This window comes from Anneissia japonica, unplaced genomic scaffold, assembly GCF_011630105.1.
Source record: "Anneissia japonica isolate Jap-2015-1 unplaced genomic scaffold, ASM1163010v1 scaffold3934_len446420_cov169, whole genome shotgun sequence".
Lineage (NCBI taxonomy): Eukaryota > Metazoa > Echinodermata > Crinoidea > Comatulida > Comatulidae > Anneissia > Anneissia japonica.
In genome coordinates, this window is record NW_022723069.1 from 374,494 (window position 1) to 388,278 (window position 13,785).

The 13,785-nt window shown below is 30.3% G+C and overlaps 2 protein-coding genes across 3 annotated transcripts in view; one reads left to right on the plus strand and one right to left on the minus strand.

The window, feature by feature from the left end:
- LOC117112107 overlaps nucleotides 1–1,971 on the minus strand; it is a 57,407-nt gene extending 55,436 nt beyond the window's left edge. For both annotated transcript variants that reach the window (XM_033255158.1, XM_033255157.1), the window contains exon 1: nucleotides 1,829–1,971. In XM_033255158.1, coding sequence (XP_033111049.1) covers nucleotides 1,829–1,940 — 112 coding nt within the window. In that variant the 5' untranslated portion in view covers nucleotides 1,941–1,971. The remainder of the gene's footprint in view (nucleotides 1–1,828) is intronic.
- Nucleotides 1,972–2,189: 218 nt separating this feature from the next.
- Nucleotides 2,190–13,785, plus strand: part of LOC117112108 (ran-binding protein 3-like) — a gene marked incomplete in the record, with an annotated part of 22,109 nt that continues 10,513 nt past the window's right edge. Inside the window, 8 exon segments of the mRNA XM_033255159.1 lie at nucleotides 2,190–2,281; nucleotides 2,377–2,421; nucleotides 6,354–6,436; nucleotides 9,800–9,845; nucleotides 10,260–10,343; nucleotides 12,128–12,163; nucleotides 12,857–12,952; nucleotides 13,599–13,679. Of these exon segments, the coding sequence (XP_033111050.1) occupies nucleotides 2,248–2,281; nucleotides 2,377–2,421; nucleotides 6,354–6,436; nucleotides 9,800–9,845; nucleotides 10,260–10,343; nucleotides 12,128–12,163; nucleotides 12,857–12,952; nucleotides 13,599–13,679 (505 nt within the window).

Sequence of the window (13,785 nt, forward strand, 5' to 3'; positions counted from 1 at the left end):
CCCACCATACAGTATCTCTGAACAACAAATCACAAAATAATATTCTTTTTATTTTTTTTTTTTTATTATAATATTTTAGGAGAAAATAAAATAATATAAATTGCCCTTTATGGAACCAAAAGTAAGCAAAGATTCTCTAAGGCATCATAAATAAAATATGACCACATAATTATTTTTCTCTCTAGATATTATGTTTTAGAAAGTCATAAAATATATAAGGCCCAATAAAAAAAATGACTATATTAGTTTATCACCCTACCTAGGCTGGAAAATTGATGAGAAGAAAGGTTTTTTATATTGTTTATTTTGCTAAAGCCAAATATCTCCTTGGGTTTTTAATTCCATAGAAGACATGCATTTGGGATGATAAACTAAACTTTTTTTTAATTAGGGCTAATACAAATAAATCATTACATTTTACAAAAAAAAAAAAAATAGTATGAAAAAATTAAAATTAAAAATTCATCTCACAGATACACCCAAATGACTGTCCAGTGACAACTCCCCTGTTCAGGTGACTAATACGTGAAAATCAATATCACAGTTAGTCACTATTGTGCTAATACACAATTAGAATACCAACAATAGGAGATCTCACGGTGTGCCTAGCTATACCAACAATACATTACCAACTTCCAACAATTACTATTATACTAGCCTTCAAAATTACATGATATTTGTAACAAAATTTTGGCAAATGTTTAGCGCTGTAATTAAACACATAGCATATCATTCTAAGATATGAACTGTCTGTATGTACTGTTTGCACCAGGGATTTGAAATGGACCCATTGAAACCTGTCATCTTTCTTCAATCGTGATGATATTTTACACTGGTTTACTTCAGGAAGTAATTTTAGTTCTAATAAAACAATAACCTGGACAAAATTATTCTAAAAACAAAAACAACTTAATAATATATTTCATGAGGTTTTTAACCAACTACGAATAAAAAAATATATACATTTATCATCCCTTCTAGAGAGCTGGCTCTTTAAAAAAGATTTTTTTTTTACAAACTCAACTTCACCACTGGAAACAATTAGCTGTTTGTTTTTCAGATGGATTTTTATACCCTCATACATGGATAGCCAACTATCTTTGTCTATACTGACAAGTTATTAATCCAACTTCTGTATACTGTATTCTCATGTATAATCGGCAACACATCTCCCTAGCCAAATGTAGGGCACTAGTCTTCCAAATAATACCATTTTCTGGCCTTATAAATGTTTAAGCTAATTTCCCTGCATTTAAAATAGAATTCAATCAGATCATACTAACAAAGCTTCATTTCTGTAGTAGATTTGCATGTTACGGACGATCTAAACATAGACGAACACGACTTAAATATCAACAATTTTGTGTATTGCACATGTAAGGACTACCCCGTGATGTTTTGCAATTGCAATTTGCCACAAAGTCTTGTCTTATAATTATATGCGAGAATAAAAACAGAAGGCCCAGAAGAAAAATTTATTCATTGTGCCCGACTGTTCTCAGCAGACACGTTTCATGGATGTGCGCGCAATAGGTACGTCTTTAAGGCAATCTGTTTAGATATTCCATCAACAATAAGCTGACGGTGCTGCATCAAACGCTCATCACAGGGAATGGAGTTGGATATGCTGTATACAAATGTTCCAAATTACAGCTATCTAACTATACTACGGTTACCTATATAAAAAAAAAAGACAGGAGAAATAGAAAAAAATTGACAGAAGAAAAACAAAGTTACTGTAATAAAACATTGACTTACGTTCCCACCCATACAGTAACAAATGTTAAAATTTTAGTTAAGATTTACGCATACAAAAGTTATTACCTACCTGAAACAAGACAAGAGAAATAAGACAACAGAAGAAAAATAAATAATGTCGCCTTGTTGAACCGTGAAACCACCAGTTTACGTTCCCAAGGCAAACGACGCCAACTTAGCATGTTTTCAGCTTCACTTCCGAGTTGAGCCCGACGACAGTGAATGAATACGAACTAAAAAGCAGGGGCATAGGCTAGGCCTACAGTTTATGGCAGAACTGACTTCTTTTAGTAGTATAAAACTGTTTTCAACATAATGTATTATCAGCTGGTTTCCCTACTAGCAATGCAGTTAAAACTTGTTGATAAGCTGATTGACTATCTTCCATGGGCCTTTACCGCTGTTCCCTCCGTCCGTTTGCCTTTTGCACAACCAACCAACCGAAATGCCGATCAAAACACTGATAGAGGGCGGTGTATGTGAGAAACAATGGCGGAGGTTGAACTCGACAAACCCGAAGCAGGTCGGTGGAAATTTCCATGGTTAAATTGATATTTTTTCCCTTCGTTATTATTTCAGATTGTTTTCATTTAATGAATTTATTTTTTCTATGTCCAGGTATTCAACCTACAGATGAAGAAGCTTCCTTAGTCGGACAAAATGGTACGTTTTTCTCTGAAGCCTAGCAAAGCTAGGCCTAGGCTAGCCCTTTTTTGCGGGGTTCTTCTCATTGAATTTGGCGCATAATTCTGTTGTTGTTGCCCGTCATCAGTTTATAAACAAAAAAGAATACGCTACTTCTTTGGCCTAGGCTAGGTCCTAGGTCATTTAATAATACTGTTTTAATCAATTATTATTATACATTACCTCCAAGTTATGAATTGTAATCTAGCCTAGACCTAATCGAATATAATTGTTCAATAATAAAACTTAAAAAGACTTTTATTTTTAAAATATTTATGGGGCTGAGCCCCTAACTAGGCCTAGGTAGGGGCTAACCCTAGTACCTGGAAGTAGGCTAAGCCTAGCCTAGCTGCCACTTATCATCCCCTACCCCGGGCCCAGGGCCTAGTAGTGGAAAAGAAGCGCCTAAAAAGGGGAGGTAGACAGACAAGCAAAGTGAGCAGTCAAACGGTTCATTTAAAAAAGTGCAGAATATTTTTTGCAAATTAAGGAATTTGTATTGGGTCTTATTATAATTATTAAAATAAAAAGGTATATATATATATATAGAAAGACCAATAAAAAAAATTTTTATTTATCGAAGCAAACGTGGAATCTTCATCTTCTTATATATATACATACAGTATATATATATATATATATATATATATATAATATATTATATATAGGCCTCAAATAAAAACACTGCCCAGTTACCGTAATCATGCATACAAGGCCCCATAAAAAAAGTATTAGTTTATCACCCTTTCAAAGAATGAAAACTGATGAGGGAGGGAGGTTTTTTTTTCTTCTCCTTTTGATAACCTCGCCCCCCCCCCCCATTTTACCGATGTTCACAAGTAAATCAATGGCTAGGGACACATATATAAAACATCATAAGAATGGAATCAACTTAATATTTTAAAAATATGTTTTTGTTGTACCAGTAAACATATTTGAAAGAAATCCTGAGCTTTTCAAGTAAAAACAGATGGAAAAATGATCATTTTGAAATAAAAATAATATGTTGATTGAAAAAAAAAAAAAAAATCAGAATTTCCCCAAAAGTGATGAGGGAGGGGGATGATAAACTAATAATTTTTTTTATGGGGCCCAATCACCACTTGGTCTTAACATGATAATTCCTGTTTATTTTTTTATAAAACTCTTTTTTCCTCTTATTCCAATTATATTGTGAATTACAGTATAGTCATAGTTTTGAGGATTTTGTTTTTTTTTTTCATTTGCAATAATATTCAAAAATCTGTATCTCATTAACCATTTCTGAGTTTTTCGTCAGAAACCCTTTTTGTGTCTTAGAAAAGTTGTATTGTACAACATCATACAATTCTTTTCCAACAGGAGCCTGGCTTTAATAGCATACACATGTTCAACCCTAACATTAAAAGATGGTCACTCCCATTTCACTCTTTATTTTCCATTATAATATTTTATATATTGGGTATATTTATTTAGTTTATCATTCTATCTATCAAACATAAAAAAGTTTTATGTATATACTTCCTTTAAACAACATCAACTTCACTTGACACTTTTTAAGTAACTACTCAAGATGAACCATTTTGAATAATCTCACCATGGCTCAACGACTGTTGGAATGGTGCTTTATAAAATGGACGATTGATTGGTTGATTAATTGACTTGTAGATCAATTAAAAGCTCTTGAATCAAAAATGTATTTTATTTTGTTCAATTTCCAGTTAAACCACCACAAACAAAGAAGCACAGGAAGACAAAACAAAAAGCTGAAAATTTACAGTACCCTGGAGATCGCCAAAAGTGTAAAAAACTATCAGAGTGGCTCTCCGATACTGCATACATAATCAAACCAGCACAAATACAATGATAAAACACTTACATAAATTTATAATTTTTGTAAAATATTACCTTATACAGTATGGTCTAATTTTATAAAGATTAGAAAATTGAAGTACAAAAATTAAATGCTAGCAATTGAACATTTTAAATTATGTGAATAGAACGAAGTCACCAAATCCATTGTGGGATTTTAAATGCTTGTCTTTTAATCATGGTTTTCGTTGTATTCTAAATACAGTAATGTTTTTATCAGTTGGCAGATCCAGAAATTTGAAATAGAGGGGCTCAGGGAGGGATTGCACAGGTGGAGGGTCTGTACCAACTTAGCCCCATCATAGACATAACATTTGAATATAACTTTCTTTTTATCTACATTTTCAAACATTTTGACAAATTTAGTTCCCCCTCCCCCTTTTCTAATCAGTCACTGGATATATTGTAATGACAAAATAACCATGATACTATTACAAACGATTTGATAAGATTGAAACCCAGATCATTCGTCCTTTTAATTATAACTCTGCCATTGTTTAATTAAAATTTAATGCCAGGAAAGAAGGAAGACCAAGTGTCTGACTGTGTATTATGTAATATTATTCCACATAAAGTAAAACTGAGAACAAACAATCATCTTGTCTATTATGTAAAAACTAAAGTAAACACAATATAGTCACAATAATCTAGTTACTCAATTTTTTTAGATATTTCTTTTAAGAACGATCTGAAAATAAATTACTAACAGTGGCTATTGCTACACAAGTCTGAAACCAATTCCTAAATCTGATTGGATGTTATGGATTGGATTGGGATAACAACCAATCAGAAGTAGTAAAATGAATTTCATATTTTTAAGTGTTTACATGTATTGTTTTCATATATTGTTTCGCTCCAACAGTGATTTGATTCGCTTTTTGGTTTTCCCGTTGGGTTGTTAGCGATTGCTTATATTCTGTCGAATTGTATATTTTTTTGTGTCTTCAAATGTTTTCTGAAGACAAACTTAATGAAATGAAACAATTGTCACTGCAGTACCTACTGAAATATAATAAGATAATTAAGAAATATTGAGCAACCAAATTAAATTTTTAAATTAACCAATCATTTATTTGTTAAAATAGACATAAAACTAAACAAAAATTTATGTTTTACATCCTCCATTTTTTTTTTTTTTTTTTTTTTTTTTTTTTTTTTTTTTTTATAATCATCTCTTGATTTCCTGTACCATCCTCATTTCTCATTTTATTTTTCAAGCCTCCATTTTAACATTTTATTACAAGATACAAGGCTAACAAACACCCAGAAAACCCTACCAAAATCAAAACATCCTCAACATCGAGTATGTGTTTCTGGGCCTGGGCAAGTCTGAGATTCAAGTGTGCATGTGAGGTGGCCATATAATAGGGGTGCAGGGGAAACAAAATATCTCATCTTCCTTTCTTCATTTCTGAAAACTTGGGCAAAAAAACTTTCTAGACTAGAAACAGAATATTTCTATAGGAAATCAAAATTAGATATATTTCGATGGTGTTTTGCGTCAGGATAAATAATACGCATCAATGTGTTATAGTACTGAATGCTCAGTACGTTCTCAAATGCTTGTAAAAAAAAATTTCGCAAGTGATTTGTGTGGGAATCGCACCTACGACCTCCAGATAACTAGCCTGGTAGCCTGTTGTCTTGACCACCGAGCTTGCTGTGGGTGTGTACTGATGAAACAATCAGAACCAGCTTGTTCGTGACAAATACTAGAAGCCTTTCAGTTGGACGAAATCAGAGGATATTGTTTCCTTATGTACTGACAATCACTACAAATTATGTAAATGTCTGCGGCATGTTGGTCATGTTAAACACATACTTCGAAGACATCAAGAGACTCCACGACATGTGTAAGGCTTCAAAGAAGAATTGCATTACACTGAATCAATGTATGTTGCATATTATTCAGGTGTTGATCGTGTTTACAATCAGATTCTCAATGCTTCTTTTTTAGTCCTGCCGTATTACCTTTAGTCTCTGTTTCTTCTATCAAAATCCATCATCTGTTTTTTATGCTGTAGCTCAATTTTTTTTACTTGTGTTGTCTTGTTATTCAGGTGTGGAGAAAGGTGGTGGAGGAAGCGTAATTGCACGATCAACCTTTGTATTTGGCGAAAATATGGAAAGCCGGGTGTTAAAGGTAATGGTTATCTGGTTATCTTTTTCTGCATGTGAAAGATTGTGTGATTTTTTGTTTTCTATTATTATTAATTAACATGCACTCAATGAGTAATATTCGTTAATATAAATGTATTTACTTATTTTCAATATGCTTACTGAATTACAAGCTCTGTCTAGACTGTCACACGTGATATGCCTATAATTTATATATAGCCACATCATGACTATATATGGGCAGAGCTTAATGTTTCAAAATAATGTTGTTTTTGCAATTTTTGTTCTAACGTAATATTAATTGCCAAAATAAATCCAGTGGGGAACATTCCTTATAGATTGTATTATGTGGGCAACAATTTTATTTTGGACTTAATGCCATTAATAATAATAATGATAATTATTACCCATAACTTCCTTATTATATGATTTATCATTTGACACAATAAAAGACCATATATAATCGCCTATATATGGTCATGATGTGATGTTATAATAGGCATTACAAATGTTTTTGCCAAATGAAATTTAATAATCTCAACAGGAATGATTTATAAGGTCAAAAAAAAAAAAAATTTGTGTTAGCCACGTTTTGGGAAAACCCAAAATATAGGTAGGTCGGTAGGAAAACTTTTTTTTTTACACAACCAAATTTGTGTTTACGCCTAAAAAGTAGAAATACACAAATAACACAACAATTTTAGATTCATATCGCGTACCATCCAGCAAAATATGGTAGCCTTGGCCCCATAGCCGCACCAAAGGCTATTCCAGCCTTATTTGCTCATAAAAATATATTGTTCAGTGTCAAAAAATAAATAAATAAAATGCCGATCCTTAATTTCGTAAAATTTTGTAGGTCTGTTGGGCGTGGCCAACACAATGTTTTTTTTTGGCCTAGTTATTGATATTAACCATGAAAAATGTTCATGCATGCATGCAAAATAATTTTTCAAAACAGATAAAACACAAAGTACTAACTGGAATCATGGGTGAAGGGGAGGGACATACTCCTCAATGGCAGTCAATTAGTTATGCTGAGTGGGGTTAAAATACGAAAATTAGTTTTTATTGGAATAGGGATATAGTTTCCCATTCTCATATTTCTCCATTTTCTGGCTGTAACGCGCATAGAGGTATTTTACATTATATGCTATATAAATTGACAATTATTATTATTATTATTAATTAACCTACACCCCTATAAATGTATTTCCATTGTTTGTTTTTTTTATGTAAAGTTATTCAGATGGCCAGGCTGTACAATTTATAATAATTATAAGCTTAATATCACTTTACTTGTGACTATAATCCTTTTAAATTCTTTGACAATTTTTATTAATAGAATGATTAAATAAAATGTATTTTATTTATAAAACAATCATTATATCAGAAAAATCCCCAAAATACAATTTAAATTTTGATTGCACATTTTTTTAAATTTATTAAAAAAATATTTATATTTTTGATTTACAAATACTTTATTACAAAATTCTTTATATTTATATTGATATCCAGCTAATTTTAGATTCTGTGTAAAAGAATACAGGAAAAATAATTAATTACATGTCTGTTAATTGACAGGGATTCTTTTTTCTCAGATTTTTATTGTAAGATAATATGATGTTAATTTTAACATAAGTATGCAAATTAAGTAAATTTTTTGTTTTATACCTGATGAAAGAGTCCTGCATATTTTAAGTTTATTTGGAAAAATTACATTACCTTTGTTTTTTACTAAATATTTATCTTTATATAAGTTCAAGATATATCACTATTGAAAAAACAATAAATTCAAGACTTTCTATAAAACATTTATGACTCAAAATATTTTAAATTGTAATCTTTGTTTTTACTGGCTATTTAAATTTTTTATCCATATAAAGTGTACAATATTAAAAACAAATAACTTCTCAAGACTTTCTATCAAATATTTATGACTCAAAATGTCATTCTAGGCTTCGATCGTAAACAAATCTTTTTGTTTTTAATTCATTTTTATTTGTAGTAAGGGGGTCAAGGAGATGGGTAGTGACAGTAGGTTAAAGACCCAGATTTAGTACTTTGGGTCAGACAGAGAAACGCTTTAAAAACAACAAAACAAAAATATTAAACGTTTTTTTCTACGTGTCCTTTTACACGATTGTGTTTTTCATCGTTCAGGTGACCTTTCAGATGGTGAGACACGTTCTTGGACCTATGCCAGTATTTTGTGCTAAATTTTTTCTATTGAATGTGATCAAAAACCTCTGTGATTCCTCCTATTACACAATAAACTGGATCTAACTGGCTCGTCTAAATCATGATTGTCAAAAGTAGCAAAATCAAATGATTTGATTGGCTGTTGAAAGTAGCTATTTCTTTGATACAAACAAGGCCAGTTAACAAAGTGTTCATTCATTCATTCATTCTGCTTTTTTTTTTTTTTTTTGTTAGATCTCATGGCAGTAAACATAAACTGACTTAAGAGTAGACTTTATATGTACATACATGTACATATAAATTGATAAAATGGTTGTCCGTTTGATTTATATACAAAAGTGAGTTGGTTACTAAGACAAGGAGAAAACAACACTTATTTGGTTTTTTTTTCACCCTCCGATCCTCTGACGATCTTTTAAAAAACATATGTTTGCGAAACTAGGTAATAAATAATTTTTACTTAACTGTAAAAGAATTCCCTATGTACCTGTTATTAATGTAGCTGATATGTATTGAAGCCAGAAAATTTAAAGCTATGTCTACACTATCAAATTTTATTTGACAAATTTGTGTGATATGCCCATATATGAGCATGATGATGTCATATTACACCCAAAAATGGGCATATCACATTTCTTTGATCACATAACGTTCAAAACATTCAATTATAAAGGGAATATTAAATGGATGAAATGAACCGATCTATAAAAAAGATTATAGCAAGAATAATATTTTGTCGGAAATATACTTTTAATATTAAGAAATAGATTTACAATACATGATTAAGTCCATAGTTAATGGACTAAATTTTTTAATTTAAGCTTGAAACATCGCGCAAGTCACTTGCTCCCGCGATATAAATATTTTAAAAGTCAAACCCTAATTTTTTTTAATTTGACAGATTGGGCAACATATTTTTGGGATTTTTTTTTTTTTTTTTTTTTTTTTTTTTTTTTTTTTTTTGGTCTAAAATCTTTATATTTTTTTTATAAGTTTTTATAATTTGTAATTTATTATAATTCACTTGCAAATTAAATTGTTAATGGGACCATTCACTCTCCAACTACTTCCTTTATGGGTGTTTATGTCAATTGATGATAGAGTAGGTCTGACGTACTTCACTGTATTAGCTTTGTTGGCTTTGTTTCCTATCTATAACTACCTTGCCTTCCTCTTGCATTTTCAGCGTCCGGCTGAAGAACAGCTCGATAGGCAAAAAGCAGTAGAAGAAGGTAATTTTTTTCATGGTTTTACATCTCTGGCAGATCCAAGGTTTCAAAATAGGATAGGTCGTGAAAAGGAACTTGTACAGATAGAGGAGCCAGACTTCCTCAACCCCACTATGGTATTGGCTGTGGTATAAAATTTTAAGTTTCTGGCATTTGTAAATGGTGGGAAATGGCACTCACAGACTTGGATGCAATTATCTGTTTTCTCCATTTTCTTTTTATTTTATTTATTTTTTTTTTTTTTATTTGTAGGGGCACCGGCCCAGGCTGACCCTTCTTCCATTCCTCTCCCCCCCCCCCTCTGAATCCTACTTTGTAGATATATTGATGCCAAAGTCTTAACCTTGGCTAACCTTACAGTGACTTCATTTCAATATGAAACTTAAACATTTTACAAATTATTTTGACTGATTTCAGATGTGAAGCCGGATGATGTTCCCGGGGAATTCCCTAAAGCCTCTCCCAGTGTTCTTTCCCAGAGGCCTCTAGTAGTGTCTGCAAGTAAGTATTATACATTTTGAAGAAAAAAAAAACACAATATAATTTAATTATATGCCAATATATTGATATTTATTATATACATATGATTGTTTTAAATTATATTGTCATTATTTTAAATTAAAGTAATGTTAATAATAATAATAATGTTAGTCTTATTCAGCGCTTAATGCAAAACAATGCTTCTAAGCGCTTTTCACATAAAAAAAACTTGAAAAAAAAAGGAATGTGCCATAAAATATCCTAACATTAACCAAAACAAAGTAAACGCAAAGGAACGCCTTTCACCACTCCGTTCTCCAGCACTTTGAAACTCCCATAATTGAGAGCTCGGTGGAACAGAACTCACAGGAGCTCGAGTGAAAGTGGCATCTGACTATCCTATCCTATGATATAGTATAAGGGTGGTGGTAGTGGTAATAATGATAACTATTATTATTGCATGCTCTAAATCTACCTAAAATCAAAGATATTAATTTGTCTAATCAATATGATCTCTTGTCACAACTGCTTGTTAATGATTCTAACTCTAGGGTATTTTATTGCCATCTTCTTAATTGCAAAGCAAAAAATAATGTCGTATAGAAGTACTGTCATTGACAGAATCAAGGGTAATATCTATAGAAATGTATCCTTTGTTTCTGTTATATTCAATAATGTATACAAGAAACATATGAAGGCTGATATAAAGAGTCACAATTGCGTAAACCATGGAATCTGTGACAGTGCTGCTTATACAATAACGATATTCATACAATCATTAACAAAACAAGAGCATTTTAAATTTCCGTACCTTTGGTTGTTGTTTAATGGATGCGAGTTTCTTCTGATTAATTTTGTATTGTGAAGTTTTATTGTATTTTATATATTTTTACCTTCCCCAGTCTGGTGGTTTTTGTTGAATAAATTGAAATTGAATTGAAATCATTATCATTATTATTATTATTACTATTATTACTAAATACTGAAAACTTTATTGGTTTAAAAGGAAATTTGCTGCATTGACAAAGGTCATAAAAATTTGAAAACAAATACGTGTAACAGGCACATTAAAACATAAGTACATATTCTATGATATTGTTATACTGTATATTGCATTGTAATTTAAAAGTTGACCTCATTATGATTGTTATTATTATTATTATTATTATTATTATTATTATTTATTGTTATTATTATTATTGTGTTTATTCTAAAGTATTATCTCCAAACAGTGCAATGGAAGACATTCCAGTTAGTGATTTGGTTCACTTTTTAGGAATCCTACCTGTCTGTGTTAATTTTTTCTTTCATTGTGCGTGTTTTCCGATTTAACCTGTTGTATTTCTTTAAATGAAATAAAATAAAAAGAAATACAAATATAAAACTTTTACATAATCAATAATGAGTAACATTTTTTTAAATATTGAATGTCTTTTTCAATTATTTTAAAGTAAAACATTAATATAATAATAAGTAACGAAAAAATCAAACAATTATCTACCTTATATTTGAATTGATTTGTTTTGTTTTTTCTAATGGAAAGATACTCTGCAAGTAAGTAGTGTGTATTTTGAAAAAATAACACACAATTTACAAAGTATTTTAATTAATATATGCCAATACAAATTTTTTAAATAGTTTTTCATAAGAATGAATAACTACACTTGAATAACGTTTTTTTAAATATTTGATAATGTCTTTTTTCAGTGTTTTTAAAGTGAAACATTTTTAATTATGAATATTGACAAAACAAACAATAACTAATTGAATTGAATTTTGTTTCTTTTTTTTTTTACATTAACAAGGGAAAGATACCAATATGGATTTTATAGCTGACAATGGTAAGTAGCAACAGTGCAGAAAAGATTCAGTTTAATAATTCTATATCTAATAATATAGTAATACTTTTATCTTTTTATGCTTATTTCAAACGTGATTTAGTTTAGCTTAGGTAAACTATACCTTAAGAAGTCTTTGGTCTCTGTGTATTGCAATTAATTCACTTTTTCCCTCTCTTTCTTTCATTTTTGTTTGAGTCTTAAAAATAATGTGTCCTGTCTTGTACTTTCTAAAAACATATATAAAACTGGATTGGAATTATTATAATTTTATTGAGTATATCATTTCTGTGATTCTATTAGTTTAGATAAAATATAAGTAAATGTTATTTTTTCAACTTTTCTTTGTAAAAGGTGGCTACGTCTTAAAGCTTTGTTGGTTCTTCTCCCAAAACTCATTGTAGCCTCCTTCCATAAAATATATTTGTTTTCAAATTCTGCATTACTGTATATTGTATTAATTTAATTGTATGGAAATAAAAGTAAATTTGATTTGATTTGATTTGGACTATCAAATTCTATTAGACAAAAACATGTGATATGCCTAAATATGGTCAGACTGGTCATGATAACATCACATTATGACTATATATAGACATATCATAACTATATATGGGCATACAATAGTTTTTTGTCAAAAAAAATGTTATAATCTGGGCAGAACTTAACCAAGTAATGTTTTCTTGTTTTTTGCAGAAGACTCCAATTCGAATCCATTCTCAGCTGTTCAGACAAAGTCATTCATAAAGCCGTCGGCTTTTCCAAGCTCAAGGCCTTTCAGTTGTGTTATAGGTATGTGATTTAATGCAGAGATGCTAAACATTTTGGCATCATAATTATGGTATTTGACCGGTAATTAACACTTTTTCGATGTCCCTCTTTAGCATACATTATCGATGTATGCTAAAATTGTACTACTGTATAATTATTAAAACAAAATAATTGTCATATAAATTTTACAACATCCTACATGCAGTTTTTTTCAAACTCATTTTCTGAAGCAAGAGGAAGATTATATGTTTTGGCCAGCTGGGACCGTAAGTGAGGCTAATAGACTGTTTGCACTCTGCAAATACTTTTGATCAAACATATATCACCTTTCTTTTTAGTTTCATTTAAAGATGTATCATCCCTTGCAAAATACTAATAAATATAGATCATATTTTAAATTGATTTGCTCATTTTGAAGTAAAATAAAACATTATCAACTTTGAACATAAAAATTATTATCTAATATAAAAATCAGAGTATACATTTTTAGAATTCAATATTTTCTATTCTAAATTGCCAAGTGTAATTGGGTGCAACTCAATTTCATCCTGAAGTTTTTAGGTGGTGTAAATTATAATGTGAGGAGCATTAAGAGCATATTAATTGCATTACATATTAATTGCATTACACTGATTTTATACTAGCAACTTAACAATTTATTATTTAGCACCAAACACTGCTGCTACCAATCCATTTAAGCTGAAACCAGCAACATTACCACCGCCTTCCAGTCAAGTTAATGGACAAGGTAAAGAAATCATCATTATTGGTAAAACTTTGTTAAATTGTACACAAACACACATTTATATTGAAAAAGATGATATAAAATATATATGTTTGTAACATAGAGATGA